This window comes from Ruditapes philippinarum, unplaced genomic scaffold (assembly GCF_026571515.1).
Source record: "Ruditapes philippinarum isolate M1 unplaced genomic scaffold, ASM2657151v2 ctg16766_1_1_1_1, whole genome shotgun sequence".
NCBI lineage: Eukaryota > Metazoa > Mollusca > Bivalvia > Venerida > Veneridae > Ruditapes > Ruditapes philippinarum.
In genome coordinates, this window is record NW_026856981.1 from 1 (window position 1) to 19,010 (window position 19,010).

At 31.3% G+C, this 19,010-nt stretch overlaps 1 protein-coding gene and 1 long non-coding RNA gene across 2 annotated transcripts; both read left to right on the forward strand.

The window, feature by feature from the left end:
• Nucleotides 1–3,875: 3,875 nt before the first annotated feature.
• On the forward strand, nucleotides 3,876–6,731 carry LOC132748351 (uncharacterized). Its single transcript, XR_009628239.1, has 3 exons — nucleotides 3,876–4,530; nucleotides 4,798–4,953; nucleotides 5,887–6,731. It is a non-coding gene; the product is annotated as an uncharacterized LOC132748351 (long non-coding RNA).
• An 857-nt stretch (nucleotides 6,732–7,588) lies between these two features.
• LOC132748350 (F-box/WD repeat-containing protein 7-like) lies at nucleotides 7,589–18,604 on the forward strand. The gene is made up of 12 exons (XM_060737939.1): nucleotides 7,589–7,658; nucleotides 10,629–10,838; nucleotides 11,151–11,275; nucleotides 11,817–11,969; nucleotides 12,167–12,285; nucleotides 12,630–12,781; nucleotides 13,385–13,457; nucleotides 14,427–14,538; nucleotides 16,568–16,692; nucleotides 16,996–17,071; nucleotides 17,587–17,702; nucleotides 18,454–18,604. Exons 2-12 carry the CDS (start codon nucleotides 10,708–10,710, stop codon nucleotides 18,580–18,582), a joined length of 1,311 nt encoding a protein of 436 aa, XP_060593922.1. The 5' UTR covers nucleotides 7,589–7,658; nucleotides 10,629–10,707; the 3' UTR covers nucleotides 18,583–18,604.
• The last annotated feature ends 406 nt before the right edge of the window (nucleotides 18,605–19,010 follow it).

Here is a 19,010-nt window from a genome sequence, read left to right on the forward strand (position 1 = left end):
TCCCTTTTTATCGACTTTTTCATAATTGCAAAAGAATTAGAATGGTTTCTGTGAAGTACCAGTTCTGTGAACAGGTGTGTAAATGATTTTGTCGCTTTATATTATATAGTCATTTGTGGCACTTGACACAAAATTAAATGCATCACATTTAGCAGATACAGACATAGACATAAAGTGGTTTTATCATCAAAATATTACTTTCTTTATTCACTTTGATTTGCTGTATAAAGAATTAGTTTGCGAAACCTTTACTTAACCTCTTTCACTTTTCCAAAATCATCCAAGACGATAACTGATAAAAAATATCGGGATGTCAGAGCCTGGGCCGAAGGACTTTGGCTCCCCGGCTATTGACTACATGTGTATATTTTTTTAATGTAACTCAATGAAAATCTGCAAAGACACAACTTTTCAACTAAAGAATAATTGTTGAGGTGTTACAATTGAAAATGGAAATCATGCATGAAATACTGAATGACACCTTAAAACGAAAAATATAAAATAACAAATGCACAGGTTTTGCCGGTTTTCATAATTATCTGTTTACTTTCAGCTTTTTTTGTGTGCAATAAATAATTATGTCCACCGAATGGAACAGACATGTTTTAAGGCACTGAAGATTTATCCTATTTACAAAGAATGAAAAAACAAGTAATATCAATTAAATCTATACTTTTGTAACTAAATATGATAGTATTGATACTGAATCAAATGATGGCACAATTGAGTGACATGTGTGTGTTTTTATTTATCTTGTGCGCATGGAAAATTATATTGTGGCCATGAGTTACTAAGTCATGGCCCGAATATTTCCTTGACTTAATTATCTCGTGCCCACAACTTAGTAACTATTGGCCAAGTCATAGTACCGTGTGACCACAACATAGTATCTCGAGGCCATGACATAGTATCTCGTTCCCACGACTTATTATCTTGTGCCTACAACTGAGTAACTCGTGGCCACGGCATAGTATCTCGTTCTCACGACCTAATAATCTCTTTCCCACAACTCGGTGCATAGAAAAACCGGAAAGCACCGGATAGCACCGAAATACCGGAAAGCACTCAAATTTCTCATAAAAACATATGAAAGCTTTATTTTATCGGTTTGAAAGTGTTACCAATCGATTTATTATATCAAATTCTACAACATGTTTTTTATAATTATAATATGATTATTATTACGATTATTTAAGAAAATAGATATATCGAGTGCTTTCCGGTCCTGCTAAGATACATGTACATTACCGAATAGCAATATTGTTTATCAAAGTAATACATGAACACTTTATTTTATTGGTTTGAAAGTGTTACCAATCGATTTATTAGATCAAAATCTGTTTATGAAGTCATTTTAATAAAAAAAATTTTTTATTATTACGAGTATTTAGGAAAATACATATATCGAGTGCTTTCCGGTCCTGCTAAGTTACATGTACATTACCGAATAGCAATATTGTTTATCAAAGTAATACATGAAAACTTTATTTTATTGGTTTGAAAGTGTTACTAATCGATTTATTAGATCAAAATCTTTCAGACAACATGTTTTTATAAATATGTATTGATAATTATATTACGAGTGTTTAAGAAAATAGATATATCGAGTGCTTTCCGGTCCTGCTAAGATACATGTACATTACCGAATAGCAATATTGTTTTTTTATCCAATCTATTTATTAGGTGAAGATCTGTATATCATGACGTTTTTATAAATATTTTATGCTTTATTACGCGATTTTCAAAGTTGCTACAAATATTGATTGCTTTCCGGTAATGCTAAAGTACATCTACTTTACCGTATAGCACTCGAATATTTATATAATTCACACTAATCCTTCATATTAATTATGTGAAAGTGTTAGAAAAGGATTTATTAAGGTGAACTTATTTTATTTAAAAATATTATAATTAGTTACACGATTTTTCAATCTTGCTCATACCATATATCATTGTATCATATTCTAATATTTTATAGGTTGTGTGAAAGACAGAAAGATGATGTGTAAAAAGAACAAAGAAGTTATTCAAAGCATTGATCCATATTTTTTATTATTATATTGTTATATTATGTAAAATAAAGAAAAACTTATAAATTTTCGTTCAGTTTTGTCATTATTTTGACCATACTATGTGTCAGTCATCAGTACAGGACAGAGTTGTTGTATTGATTATCACACGTGATAATCCGTGTTGATTAAAGACCTTGTATCATCCCAGCGAGGATAAGATTTCGTGGGACGAAGAAAAAATACCCCTGTTCGGTGATGTATTTTTTTCTTCACAGGACCGGAAAGCAATAATAGAATGTGTAGAACCGGAAAGCACTCGATATATCTATTTTAATCTATTTTATTCGTAATAATAATTATAAAAATATAATGCCAGAGAGATTTTTTTCCTAATATATCGATTGGTAACGTTTTCAATTAAATACAATGAAGGTTATACGTTTTTTTATGGTAAATTCTAGTGCTATTCAGTAATGTACATGTACTTACAACAAAATGTAACAGAACTGGAAAGCATTCTCCATTTCTTTAACATTCATAAACCTTTTAAATAATCATAGAATTTAGAATAAAACATGAAATCATACCAAATAAACCGATAAAATAAAGTTTCATATGCTTTTATGAGAAATTTGAGTGCTTTCCGGTATTTCGGTGCTATCCGGTGCTTCCCGGGTGTAGATTTTCCGAGGTTTATGAAAAAAACCATGGAAACTGCTTCAAAAACCTTGGAAATAAACCAGTTTTACAAGGTTTTTTTTTAATTCCGAGGTTTTTATTAAAACCTTGGAAACTTTATCCAAGGTTTTTGTATAAAAATCCTTGGAAATAAAGAAAACCTTGGAAACTACCTCGGAATTAAACACTCTGCCATAAATCAGCTCGGAAAAAGCTTGGAAATAAGAACTTTGTCATTTTTTTGCTCGGAAAAGAACTTAGAAATTTTACGTAAAATTTGTTGGAAACACTTTGCCAATATTTAGCTTGGAAATGACCTCGGATAATTGAACTTAACTAAATTTCATCTCGGAAAATATTAAGACATAATCATGATTTAACTTATCATGGGCATCAAAAGCAATAATCAACAGTTAAAGCAAACTAAGATAACAACCTGACTGTAGATTGCCAATGGATATTTTTTAATCCATGGTCAGAGAAAACAATTGTCCAACAGCATGGAAAGGAGAGATTTGGTCCAAAAATCAATTTTTAGTATGGACATTGTCAATGGCCAACTTCCTTTTCAATAAATTTGTACTTTAATCTTCTGAAGCCATTTTTTGGGGAGGAATCAATTAAAAAAATTTAAGTGTGAAAACATGGAAAAGTTAAATACAATGTAAATTCCTTGTTGCCATAAAATACCTTTTATTAATGGCTATAAAGGTATTGTAACTAATCATAATAAGATAAAGATTATTCTGATGATCAGAAAGACTTGAAAATTTTATTTTTTTTATTTTCATATTTTTTTTTATTATTTATAATTATTGTTACTAGATATCTTCTCCATTTTTAAGAATAGATAAAAGAGCAAAACTTATAATTATAGAAAAAGAAACAATCAGTGTTTATGTCTATTAGTTTCCAAATGCATCAGTATTTTTCCTGCAGTTTCTTTCTATATATAGACTTAACTTAGGGTTTCTTGACAGCCTGTAAGCAACACTGAATGCTATTAATCTTTAATATATGTTTTATGCCATATAAAATAGTATATTCTACTAAGCAAGTCTGTGACATACATTCAGATTACAATTTACTCTGCCATTAATTATGTGTACAATAAACATAAATAGTTATTAATTGTCCTTTAAATATAATTATGTACAATTGAATGTATGAAATATAATAACCAGTATGCTTGTTAATTTCTTATAATTAGGATAAATAAATACTGCATCCACTAAGATTTCACACACAGAATATAACACACTGATCAGATAAAACTAATGGCACCCCAGGTGGTTCCCTTTATCTATGCATGATCAATCTTCTCATTGAGCATTCTGGGATAGACCAGATTGTTCCATGTGATTATTCAGGGGGAATCTGGGTTTTTATACAATCCAAAACAGTCTAAAATGACACTGCAACTGTGATTCTCTTTCAAGAACTTATTATAATTTTCAAGTTTTACTTTTATTTATCATTTGATATATTTGTACCTTCAATAAATGTAAAAAAAAAATGATGATGGATTTGATATTTTGGGATCACCCCTGTTTCACATTATGATTGCCCCTTCAGTTATACTGTTGAAAAATTTGAATCTCAGACATTAATGGGTCAAGTGGTTATAGTTGGAAATAGTGCAAACCTGGATTTATTTTAAGCAATTTTGGAGATATCTTGTTTTATTAATGTTAGGGAGCATATTTTGGAATTTTCAAAGAAAACATTTATCTAAGTGTGACAAGATTCAGGAAATGTTTGGTTGTTGTAATTGAACCTAAAGATCAATGACCTGGGACAGGAAGATAAACAAAAGAAACAAGATAGTTAAAATGTTCAGGTAAATAATTTTAGATACATTTATGCATAAAATCTGTTGTTGTTTTTTTTTTTCAAATAAGTATTAAATACAAACTATTTTAGATCTATATTTTTAACCTAAATGTAAGCTAGTTTAAATACAATTGTTTAGAGGATATTTTATGAGTATAAATGCTATGTTTGTCTATGATTGTATTGAACAATATGAGTGCATTAAACTATGATGAATTTATTTATAAACTTTCATCTTTCATCTATTATTTGAATCTACAAATTTTAATTACAGAGTCAGCTTGTAAGCAAGTTTGCAGGACTGTTCCAAACTATCCAGCTTTGCTGTGTTTTATCATAGTATAAAGCAGAGGAATATACTGGAATGTAGTTGGCATTGGCACCTTCAAAGTCAGTAGTCACCAGGAAAGGCTTCAAGGAATATACTACAGTATGATTTTGTTTTAAAACTAGGTTTTGAAAGTTTCAATTTGAAATTTGAATGAATGAAGGTTTCTGGAACTGATTTTTTTTATTGATACTTTATTGGAAATGCTATTAATGTTACATGATGACTCTCCAGCTTTATTGATGCTGATGTCACTTTGAGCAAACAGATACAATTAGTGTAGACAATCGGAATCACCTTATGAAAAGCGTTATTTTTTGCAATATTTTTGGAGTGCTTTAGGTTGTAACATCCAGTATGACATAATCTAAAATAATAGTAACAGACATCGTTTCTTTTCTTAACATCGCAGAATTGTCACACTGCTTACCAAAGTTTTCTTGAAATCCTAACACTTAAAGTACTGATGAAGAAAAAATAGAAATCAACATGAAAAAAATTAAATTCACTATTTCAAAACAGTAGACAAACATTTAAAAGTAACTACAGAAAAGATCATTTGAAAATATTAAAGCCTTCATTTTAAGCAAAGGTCTTAAACAACTTGTCATTCAAGTAGTTTTGGATCACTCAAAAGATGTATTTCTTTTCACAAAAGTGCTGATTTTTTAAAACAATATACATCAACAGTGAACTGATATTTTTGTCTATGGAAACGTTTAAGGAACGTATCATTTTTTTTTATTGATTAATAAAAAAGAAATTAAATGATGTAATTCTGATTGCCTACACATATTGAACTGTCCTGAGTATAACCACAGGTGTTCCTTAATCCTGGGCTGGATAGCTCCCTCAGAGGGAAGAAGCCCATCCTGGCTTCAGGAGTCAAAAATACAATGTTGTAAGGCAAGTAGTTTGAAGTCTTTGATCCTGACCACATGGAGAGGGAAGCACCCAGTGGTGATTTTATATAATTGTTTTTCTAACTTCTTTCAATGGCTGTACTTTATTAAATATTTACTTTATTTATTTCAGGAATTGTATCCTGGAGCATTTTCCACATGTGACCCCTGTGATGGTGAGGGAAAAACTAAGGGACACTTTAAAATCATGGAGAGTGAACAGGAATTCAAAAGATAGATATTTGAATACATTAAAATATACCAAAAAATACCAAAAAATTATAACTGAACATTGATTGTAATATTTACCATTAAAGACTATAACTAACTTAACTTTTCATTTGTAGTGCATTACTATTTACTTCACACTGACATTAAATGTTTCAGTGAGTCATGTGATCATTTTTTGCTCTGTATTATTATAAAGAAGTTTCTTAATTCCTTAAAAGGACAATATAATTGCTCTTTTCAGAATATTTCATTGGATGTTATATTTTCTTATTTTCCATGGATATTCTAGAAATTTCCAAGGTTTTTGCTCAAATAAACCTTGGAAAATTCTCTGATGCCCTTAAGTAAGAATCCTCGAAAATATAACAGTATTCCCAGTTGTGAGAAACTTTCCGAGGTTTTCATTTAAAAACCTTGGAAAACAAACCACGGAAACACTTTAAAAATCCTTGGAAATCGTTCCAATACTCCGAGGTCACTCATTTTCCAAGGTTTTCTAAGAAAAATCCTCGGAAATTATTTTACGAGGTTTTTATTCTGAAATCCTTGGAAATTGTTCCAATACTCCGAGGTCATACTTTTTACGAGGTTTTTTTTTAATAAAAACTCGGAAATTTTTTACAAGGTTTTTCACCCTCTCCCTATTTTTCCAAGGTTTTTTTAATAGCAAAGTTTTGCATTTTCTTGTTCCAATACTCCGAGGTTTTTTTCCAAGGATTTTGAGCCAAAAACCTTGGAAAATCTACACCCGGGATTCCGGTTTTTCTATGCACCCCCCACAACTTATTTATCTAGTGCTCATGACTTAATTATCTCATGGCCACGACTGTGTAACTCGTGGCCACAACATTGAATCTAGTGCACACGAGATAAATGAAAACACACACTTGTCACCTTTGTGCCACCGTAGAATCAGATAATGACTAATGTAGAATTGTAGATTTCTAAATTGAAAATGGAAATTGATATAGTGACAAGAACAGAAGAATGACACATGCAGTAAGATCTTTATGTCACGGTTCAGAACTGTTCACTATTTAGGGGAGAAGATGTGTAAGCGGCCGGATAGCTCAGTCGGTAGAGCCGCGGAACGGTATTCCGAAGGTCCCGGGTTCGAGTCCCGGTCAGGCTGCACATTTTTCTCACCCTGTGACATTTGGCGCCCAACGTGGGACCGTGACTGCTTATAGCTCAGAGTTCAATTAGCATTGCTCTGTAGCTTTGTGAAATTCGAGGACGAATTTCAATATTGTGGTGAAGTATGTCACGGTTCAGAACTGTTCACTATTTAGGGGAGAAGATGTGTAAGCGGCCGGATAGCTCAGTCGGTAGAGCCGCGGAACGGTATTCCGAAGGTCCCGGGTTCGAGTCCCGGTCAGGCTGCACATTTTTCTCACCCTGTGACATTTATTACTTACCTCCTGTATAACTTGAAATACTATCAACATGTGGGCGAAGTTTATCTATAGCTGAAGACAAATCATCTTCTAAATTTTCAAACTTCTCTGATGACATTTTTCATGTCAAATCATATGATAACTATAAACAAATAGGGGAGATCACTTTTTTATTTCCTGATTCTCTTTTGTGAAGAGTATTCTCCTCAATATCAGATCGCGCTTGCATTTTATACAGAGTTGTAAAAGCGTTTGCTGTAACAGATTGAATGAATTTGTAAGGCGTCATTAGTTACTTAATTTTATCTTATACATGCTCTTTTTTCTTTTATCATTGAACAGTTTTGTTTGATTTTTTATTTAAATGAATATATACACATATTCAATTCAAACTGATTGCGATTATGCTCTATGAAGAGTGAGGCGATTACTGAAGATGATGATGATCTGATGATGACATTTGCGTTGCTCGACTGAATTATTAGTGATACCAGATCATAACTATTTTATCTATTTAGATTTATGTCGGCATGTCTAGTTTCAGTCCTGATTTAGAACGTATTCAATAATATGAAATTAGGCAAAGCCTATGAACGGGGAAGTCGTTAAAAAATCCTTTCATTCTTTCCGTTTTAAAGGTGTCATTCGATATTACATACACCGCTTCCGTTTTCACTCGGAACACTAGACTATTATTACTAATCCGAAAAGTTGAGATTTGTTCCGTTATCGGAATACCCCGCCTATTATCATTGACATACATTGTAAATGGCGGCGCCCGACTAGAACTGACACTGAAAATTTTATTGATAGGTATAGAATTCTATATATTTTTTAATTGTTTTTTATTTGATTTTTTTTTAAATATTCATGTGTAGTCTATAGCCGGGCAAGCCAAAGCCCGGACCCGCTTCGCGGGCCCGGTCTTTGACTTCCCCGTATGATAGCTATTTGCAACTTGATAAAACTGACAGTGCAAAGTGTCATCTCATTGCAAAGAGCCAATTAAACATTAACTTAATGAATAAATAGAATACCAGTATAAACCACATTGAACCAGCAGTGGGGGACAGATAAAAAATAAAAACTTTGTTTCTGCTTTATCAAGCACTGCCGGTCTTTGAAGTGGGAGCCAGGTTACAATATATCGATAAACATTTTCAGACCTAGCAGATGACAGACTATCCATATGATACATAACAGATTTTTTTTGTTTTGTTTTTTTTTGTTTTTTAGTACTGGTTGGGGACCACCAAAACCGGACAACCACCAAACCTAGACGGCCCCAAAAATGTTAAATTTAAAATTTTCTTTGTTCAGTGGTTGTCAGTCACTTTTTTATCAACAATAAATGCATGTTTATTTTAAAATAAAGTAAATAAATTTATTTCAACTTCCGTAAATGGTGATATTTTAATGTCTATTTCAAGAATGTTGACGTTGAAATTTGGGGGTCAAGAAAGCAATGCCTGACCTCATATACCAGCTATAATCATTTGCAGAGTGAATAATAGAATATCCAAAACTTCAGCATTTGTTGCTGACATATTGTATATCATGTTAAAAATCAAAAATCAAAATAAAAAAGCTTTTATCTGAATTAAATCACGTCATGTACATATCTGTCCGGACACATGGTACTGTAGTGTAGACAATTTAGGTAATTTTGATACCCTCCTTGTCGAGCCTCAGATATAAGTGTCAATAAAATCAGAAATAAACAAACTAGTTTGTTAGTTAGGAGAAGAACCTAGCTGAACTGTGTCAAATTTTTTGGTCTCTAGGTTAAAAATTATGAAATTTGTACAGAAAAATGTTCCAAAAGTGTCCGGTTGAAGGTCACCGACCAGTAAATATATTTATTATCGACGGCGTACCTCTCTTTATAAATGGTATCTAAAATGGCTGACATGTGGTTGAAGGCCAGTTAGCAGTTAATTTAAGTACCTTTTGAGTCTAGAGAATGCTAAGATCTACTTCATCGGTGTAAGAATTTTAGAAATAGTTAATATAGGCACTGTTTATGGGACAGTAAATTTGATCCACTGATGCATGCAAACACTTATTTTTAAAAATTTTATTCCATTAATAAAAGCTTTACTCTTATCGAATTGATTGATTGGGATTAAATAAACATGTAGCCTGATTGTTGAAATCGCTGGCTCAGAGTGAGCCTTTAATAACAAGTTGTTTTTAAAACAATGCTGCTAAATCTTTAATGAACAGGTTGAACTCTATCGAATATTAATATCTGAAATACGATAATACCCTTTATAATATACATGTAGAACTTATTTGGTACTATAAAGGGGTATTTTTGATATTATTGTATAAATTGGTCATTTGATAGAATTTCATGTTTCTGAGGTAAAACAAAATTACTAGGGATAGCAACGAGTAACCGGTTAACCGAGTACTCGATGGAACGTCCAAATATTGGTTAACAAAATTGATATTCAATTCCTTGGAATAAAATATTAAATTTCTACTTTTTTGCGATTTAGAAAGATTAGTTCAGAAATTCGGAAATGTACATGTATCTGTACAAATACTTGTTTAATGCAATCAAAACATCCTTGCAGTGGTGTGAAAATGATATCGTAAATTTAACGAGGCGATCAGCTGTTTGACATGTGTATGGGATTGAACACAGTCCTGTGTCATTTATGTCATCGGCCTCTTATGATATTTAATTCAGTTTGTAGCCGAAACTTGTTAATTATAAAAACATTAATATATACGGAATATTATGTTGTTACTAAGCTTTGTATTTTGCTACGAGCAGCGATGGAAAAATTAATATCTTGCGAGACCGAAGGTCGAGCGAAATATCAATTTTCCAACCCTGCGAGTAGAAAAATGCATAGGCTCAGAAAGCTACTACAACATAATTTTGGTTTCTGTTTCCAAATGCTACATTTATGCACAGGTAAGATCGGAACCAACGTCAAAAATAGTCTGGCACTTCCATATATGGTACCGTATATTTCACTAACATAATACGGAATTTTCTATCCGTTGAAGAATATTTGTGCTTCAAGTTCATCCTTTACTTTAGGGTATATAATAAATGCTGTCATTGACATTTCTTATGTAGATATTGTGTGATTAAACTTTAAAGATCATTGGAAATCATCAGAGTAACTGAGTACTCAATCGGAAAAAATTACCGAGTACTCGAGTATTGATTTTGGTATTTGTTGCCATCCCTAAAAATTACTAATTCATTAATGTATTTTTTTTTCAGAATCTTATCAATAAGCAACAAAGATACTTATACCAGGAATAAGTGTTTATAGACGAACTGAAGGCATGACATTGTTGTGATGGATTTCATAGAACACCTGCTGCCAGAATTATTAGACAAAATCTTATCATATTTAACAGAAAAAGAACTTGTGACTTTCTCAAAATGTTGTGTTAAATGGAGAGAAATAACAAATAAAGACACATTATGGTAAATGCCTTTCACACAAACCTATTTAATGTGCTCAATATGTTTTTATCTTCTAATTAAATGGAATAATTACTTTTTCCAAATAAGAGGCAGGACCCCAATTGTACAAAAAGAGGTCCTGCAAATTTGACACATTACAAGATGGAAGAAAACACTTTAATATTGAACTAGAAGTCGCCAAATGTATGCTTGTTAAATTCCAAAATATTTTTTTGTATTTTTATATGTTGTGGATGCATGTCTTTAATAATATGTAAACCTACTTTAAATTTAAAAGTCATTGTACTTACATATTTTGTAAATATTTTACAGGTTGCATCATTGTATGAGAAGAGGATGGCTAAGGTTTGGTCTAAATGGCGACATCAACAGAGAAACTCATCTTAATGTGAAGATGTCAAATATTGGTGGAAATTCTCCAGTTTTCCAATTATATGGTATGAAAATATTGTTATCTTGGACAAGTTTCTCCAGAAACATTTGTTATTACTTTAAAGTAATTAATTGAAATTATTTAAAGATAACATTTTGTTCCCTTTTCGGTCTTTTTCTTTCACTCATAATATATATTCCTTAAAAAAGTTATTCTTTTAAGGAAATGGTTTAACCTTTGTATATCTGTGTTTCTTAATTTACAAATCCGTCCTTTGTGAAATTATTTCATTGTCATATTGCATCATTGAGTGTATTAAATTGTTAAATTTTCTTTATTTTTAAAGAGTTCATACTGCCAGCTAGTATATTACTTTAGATATTGGTGGTCACAAAGATTTTGTAACTGTTTGACAAAAAAAAACTGTTCATGATACTTAAAATCTGATTTGTTTAGTGTTTCTTTAGACACAGCAATCAGTACATGGATTTAATAGGTTAGATATTTATATTTTATTTTCAGTTTGGTACAATGTTTTTAATATAATGAATCAATTTTTCATGAATTTGTTACACATGCATGTAACTGAAAGTTGTTATTTCCAGTTCCAGAAGAGACCAGATTATCCCCAGTTTGTAAGTGGAAAAACATTTTTATTAGAGTTCATCATTTAAATAAAAACTGGAGAAAAGGTCGATATTCAGTATCACCATTGCTGAAAGGACACGCAGAAAAAGTTACAGCATTAGCATGTAATGGTGAGGAACTCTCTACCTATACTTATATCATTTATGCAACACTTTTATGTTTACCTTTAAATCAGTGTTATTGGTAAGTCAGTTAATAAATAGTCATTAGTCTTTAAAAATGTTAGGTATGTTGAAAATGATATATTTTGACAACAAATCTAAATGCTTTATAATAATAATACCTGTATATTTATATGTTATACCAGGAAAGTATATAGTTTCTGGGAGTGAAGACAAGTCATTAAGAATGTGGGACATGGCACAAGCTACATGTATCAAGAAATTAGATGGACACCTTGACACTATTACAAAGATTATTTGGAAAGTATGCAACCATATTTTAAAAACATAATAACACACTATTAATTTTCATACTGAATTCTGATAAAAGTTATGTCATTAATTTTTATATTTAAAAAAAAAAAATTGCATTTCGTTATGATTTGAAATCAAGACAGGGCTTTATTATCGTTATGTTTGTATGTATATGTATATTGTTTTTCTAACAATTTTTTCTGTAATGCAGACAGATGACAACATAAAATTTTGTCAAATTCTTTTTTGAAAACCCTTCATGCTAAATACAGTTACCGTAATGAATTAGATTTGATTTTGTTGATTTATTTCCTGTCCAGTGGCAAATAACACAATAATACATGTATATTTTAGGGGAACACACTAATCACAGGTTGTGCTGACAGTTCTATACGTGTGATAGACTCTACAAATTTCACCCTGTTATTTTCCCTGCAAGGACACAGTGGTAGTGTTGATCACATGACACTTGTTGGTAAAGTTCTAGTTTCTGCAGCAACAGACAGGTTGGTACAAATGTGCATGTCTTTAACATTAGACCTTTATTGGACAGAGTAGTCTCTAGAAATACAAATAACTAATGAAATACGAAAAATATAAAAAATAAACAAGCATAAAAATTTGTAATTAAATCAATTTCAAATGGATGCTTGTAATTCAGACTGTCACACGGACTAGCAACAAATCATCAAAATGTTCTTTGAAGAGTGTAAAGTTATAATTGGCACAATAGATTCTAAAACTACCACAAAATTGTAAAATCACATTGTTTTCTCAATTATTTAACCCACATGGATTATATGTTTACAGAAAAACAGGAAAATAATTGTTCCTAACAAAATAGATATTCATATTGCTATTCTAGTATGTAAGCAAAAAGAACTTTAGATATCATTCTTTAAATTTAGGCATGATTTTCATCAAGATACAAACTTATATTCTACATATTTCCTAATACAAATTGTCACTTTAGTGCAATGACTGGTTAACTCCTATAAAATTTAGAAGGATTTAACCTGTTACTGCACTAAGGTGATGATTAATATACCCTTTAAGACCTCTGCAAATCCCTTGATAATGTTAAAGAATATCTGTTATATTTTATGTAGAACATTACGGATGTGGTATCTTCCAGACAGAAGACTTGTCAACATATTCAGAGGTCATACAGATGATATTGAGGTATCACATGCTTCACATGCTTTATTTTGATTGATCTTCATTTGAAAAGTTTATAGCTTTTGAAAAGAGTACTTTTGCTTTTTGATAGCCTTCCTGTTAGAGGTGATTTGATAATTTTAGAAGTGAAAGGATTTGTTTGTTAGGATGTTCATTATCTTGTTATAAGTCAGTTTTTAAATAATTTAAACATGTATTTATACCAAGATCTTATCATTAATGTTGCAAATATATTGACATGATTGAAATAAAGAGACACAGTAAATTGAGAAAAAATGCTGATGATTCTTACAAAGTTTTATTTGTAAATGATAAGTTACAGACAAAAGCCCCATATTACATGGTGAAATTTCAAAATGACCAGAAGATAAAAGAAGTAAATGAAATTTTAAAAAGCACCAAATTGATACATATAATCTGAGAGTAATAAACGCTATTGATAATGATACCTTATATATTAAGTTGATGTGGTATTTTATTAGGATGTGACTTATTTGCTCTGGATCTTATTACCAGAAACATGGCTTAAAATAAATTTTAAATATTAATTATTGCAAACTTATATCTCATATGATTAGCCTTGAATTTTTATTTTAAAACATAGTTTTTATCTAAGAACTGAGTCAGTGAATTGGGTTTTAATAGAGGTTGGACTTTGAAACAATGCAAATTCATTAAATACTCTTTGTTAAACATTTTGCTTCTTGAGAGCAAATCATGTTGCCCAATGGTAACTGTGTTTAATTAAAAACAATCCCCTTTGACCAATGCCAAAACATATCAGACTTAAAACCTAGGGATATGTTCTTTTTTCATTGCACATCAAAGAACCAGTTATTGCTGTTTTATAACATCAACAATTAACTTACACTCTTTTGAAGGACTGTCACCAAATTTGATCCTTCAAATGACTATAATTGGACATGTATATTTGTGTTATTGTTGTTGCATGTATTGTTGTTGCTATTCTAGTGTATGTATAGCCATGGTACACATGTTGTGACAGGCTCCTGGGATAAAACACTAATACTGTGGGATATAGAGCATGCTGAACAGTTTCATATGTATAGTGGACACAATGAAGGTATTGTTTTTGTATGTGGTCAATGTACCAAAAATACTATGTCTTTCTTTATTTTTGAATACCATTTAATACTTTTTAGCTCACCTGTCACAAAGTGACAGGGTGAGCTTTTGTGATCGTTTTTCGTCCGGCGTCCGTCCGGCGTCCGTAAACTTTTACTTTAAATGACATCTCCACATAAACCGCTGAGCCAATTTCATCCAAACTTCACAGGAATGTTCCTTTGGTGGTCACCTTTAAAAATTGTTCAAAGAATTTAATTCCATGCAGAACTCTGGTTGCCATGGCAACCGATAGAAAAAACTTAAAATATCTTCTTTTAAAAAACCCAAAGAGCTAGAGCTTAGATATTTGGCATGAAACATCTTCTAGTGAGTGTCTATCAAGTTTGTTCAAATAAAAGCCCTGGGGTCAAAATTGGCCCTGCCCCGGGGGTCATTGATTTTCCCTATATGCATATAGTAAAAACTTAAAAAATCTTCTTTTAAAGAACCCAAAGAGCTAGAGCTAAGATATTTAGCATGAAACATCTTCTAATGGGTGTCTACCAAGTTTGTTCAAATAAAAGCCCTGGGGTCAAAATTGGCCCGGCCCCAGGGGGTCATTGATTTTCCCTATATGCATATAATAAAAACTTATAAAATCTTCTTTTAAATAACCCAAAGAGCTAGAGCTAAGATATTTAGCATGAAACATCTTCTAATGAGTGTCTATCAAGTTTGTTCAAATAAAAGCCCTTGGGTCAAAATTGGCCCCGCCCCAAGGGGTCATTGATTTTCCCTATATGCATATAGTAAAAACTTATAAAATCTTCTTTTAAAGAACCCAAAGAGCTAGAGCTAAGATATTTAGCATGAAACATGTTCTAATGGGTGTCTATTAAATTTGTTCAAATAAGAGCCCTGGGGTCAAAATTGGCCCTGCCCCGGGGGTCATTGATTTTCCTTATATGTGTAAAGCAAATACTTTAAAAAAAATCTTCTTTTAAAAAACCCAAAGAGGTAGAGCTTAGATATTTGGCATGAAACATCTTCTAGTGAGTGTCTATCAAGTTTGTTCCAATAAAAGCCCTGGGGTCAAAATTGGCCCTGCCCCGGGGGATCATTGATTTTATTTATGTGTAAAGCAAAAACTTAAAAAATCTTCTTTGAAAAAACCCAAATAGCTAGAGTTAAGATATTAAGCATGAAACATCTTCCAGTTAGTGTCTTCAAAGTTTGTTCAAATAAAAGCCCTAGGGTCAAAATTGGCCCTGCCCCGGGGGACATTGATTTTCCTTATATGTGTATAACAAAAACTTAAAAATCTTCTTTGAAAAAACCCAAATAGCTAGAGTTTAGATATTAAGCATGAAACATCTTCTAGTGAGTGTCTTTAAAGTTTGTTCAAATAAAAGCCCTGGGGTCAAAACTGGCCCCGCCCTAGGGGTGTCATTGCTTTTAACTATATGAGTATAGTTAAAACTTAAACAATCTTTTTTTTAAAAAACTCAATGAGCTAGACCTTAGATGTTTAGCATAAAACATCTTCTAATGGGTGTCTACCAAGTTTGTTCAAGTAAAAGCCCTGGGGTTTAAACTGGCCCCGCTCTGGGGGCCTATATACAGGTGAGCGACTTCAGGGCCATCATGGCCCTCTTGTTTAAGTAATTTTATTGAATTTAGCTTAATGAAAATTCCTTATATCTACACTGTCAGAACTTGGAAGTACTTAATTTTGAGTCAGCTGTTAAACCAACTTAAAGCAAGAAGCTAGGTGTTATTTATCAATATTGATTCAGCTTTTGAAAAATGATAAGGCATTACAAAACTCTATTTTTATCAATGTTAATGGTATATATTTGTATACTGAGAGTTGTGTTTTAGCCATTGAAGGATCATACTATGAAAATTGAGTAGTCGGTATAGAATGTGTTCACACATTGCTGTGCATGCTTGCTTGGTTCTTTTCTGTTACCACAGGTCTGTTATTATGATGCTCAAATTATCATATTGTAATGTATGTTTACATTTGTATTACATGTATACAGTAGTGACATGTTGTTATTTTGATGGAGAGAAGATAGTAAGTGGTAGTGGAGACAATGATTTAAGGATATGGCGAATTTCCCCACCAGGATGTTCACATATACTACAGGGTCATGAAGGTGAGGTGGTAAGTACAATTAAGTTAGTTCTTTGTACATGTAGTTGATACGTACATATGTTCAGATTGACAATGCTCAATACTGGTAGCATAAGATGATAGCATATCTGCTAGCATGAAAAAGTTAAACATAATATTTAAATTTCATTTACCCTGTATATAAAGTTTTTATGTATTTTCTATTTTCATTCACGAATATTATGACATGTATTCAATAGATAAAATGGTAGTAGGGTATTTTATACAGCTAAAAAAAATTCTACAAATGTACATGTTTTTTTCCAACTATGTCAAATGTTGATATTATTTCAGTACTGTTTAGCAGCAAATCATCATGTGATAGCATCTGGATCATCAGATAGTACTGTCAGGATATGGAACTATAATGGTAAGCCATATTCCATCCTGAACTCATATCAAAACTAGTTTTATAAAATTATTTAGACTGCGAGGTTTACTTAGATCAACTAATTTGAAACATACATCTTGCTATTCATAAAAGCAACAGTTAAACCATATCCTACTGAACACAAAATGGCCACTGCTTTAGATTGTCCAAATCAACTGCCCACAATTTGAAAGATGCCAAATAAGGTTATTTTCAATGAAATTTATTATATGGATAAAAATTTGACGACAGTTAATACTGTATCACTGAAATTTTGTTAAACACCTGTATGCTATCAGAATATAGCCAGGCCATCCTGCACGTCAATTCAATCTGACCAGGCCCTTTTTACTATCAGTTTCATATTCAGATATCCCTTAAAATAAAAGTGACCATTATGAAATCAAACTACAACAAGTTCATTTTGCTACTTAAGGGGACTAAGGGTTGGTATGAATCCAATTAAATACCAAAACCTCTACCAATTAATTAGCAAATATTTATTTATGATGTAGGAAAATGCCAGCATGTTCTACAGGGTCATCTAGGTATTGTTAGATGTCTACATATATGTGAAGAACGACTAGTCAGTGGTGGAGACCAAAAAAAAGTCATAGTTTGGGACTATAAAGTAAGTAATCACAAACGTGCAATATTTCTGCACGAAATACTGATTGATATGGCTTATTAATATGACCTTTTCTTATGTAAAGACATAATTTTAAAGTTAAATTTGAGTATTAATATCTGAAGTTAACTTGAAGTTTACAATTGTTGCGAGTTAACATTAAAACCTTTATTTCAGGTAAAGCCATGTTTTGGTTTTGAGACATACTAAATCAACAGTGTTATCATATATAGATATAATAGAGTGAAGAATTATTTCGAAAATTAAATTGAAACAGATAAACAAAATATCTGAAAAACATACTTTTTAAAGATAAACAATACATGTGTTACTGTAGTTATGAGCTAATAAGTCTCACATTTGACTATAATTACTTGTTCCGCATCTAAGGGACAATGATTTGCCTCCATGACATATATATATATATATATATATATATATATATATATATATATATATATATATATATATATATATATATATATAAAATTATAATGTTTAAGAAATTACAAACTCTATGTAAATTCGGTAGCGCTTTCAATGCTTTCTTCGCATATCTTCAGCCGAAACTTTAATAAACAATTATTCGCTACCGAATTTACATAGAGTTTGTTATTTCTTAAACATTATAATTTTATCTATTTCAACACTGCTCAAGGAAGATTTATCATGTTTTAATATATATATATACACATTGTATCAGATAATTCTGATAAAACTTTTGTCATATAATTATGTTTTTAATTTTTTTCAGAAAGGAGTTCAGATGAATATTGTACATAGACATCCATCATTGCTACATTTAATGTGGGTCAATGAAACTAAGTTGATAACAGCATCTCCCGAAAGACCTGGTACTGTGGCAGTACTTAGTTACTGGTAGTGAATCTACAGATACTGGTAGTTAAACTGTGAAACTTCAGATTAAAGTCATATTTGGAATTACCAAGAAGTATCGGGCATTCTTAGAATTGTAGATCATTCTCAAGATTAGAATTTTAAAAAAAGACATTAGCTATTGGACAACCCTTATTTACTAGAACTGGTAGTAAATATCTGTAAAGAGTTCATCAGATTACTATAATTTGGGAATAATGATTATAGTGTGATTGATTTATAAAGAACTGGGCATAACAAACAAAAAAGTTGATAGTAAACAAATAGAACTGTAGCAAGCTGGGATCTTAGACATTTAGAATCACAAAGAAATTTCAGACAATTTCATCATTGTAGATCTATCAAGATAAGAACTGATCTTTGGTTATCAGATTTGCTTAGAAAATTTTAACTAAAGAACAGCTCTTTTTGATA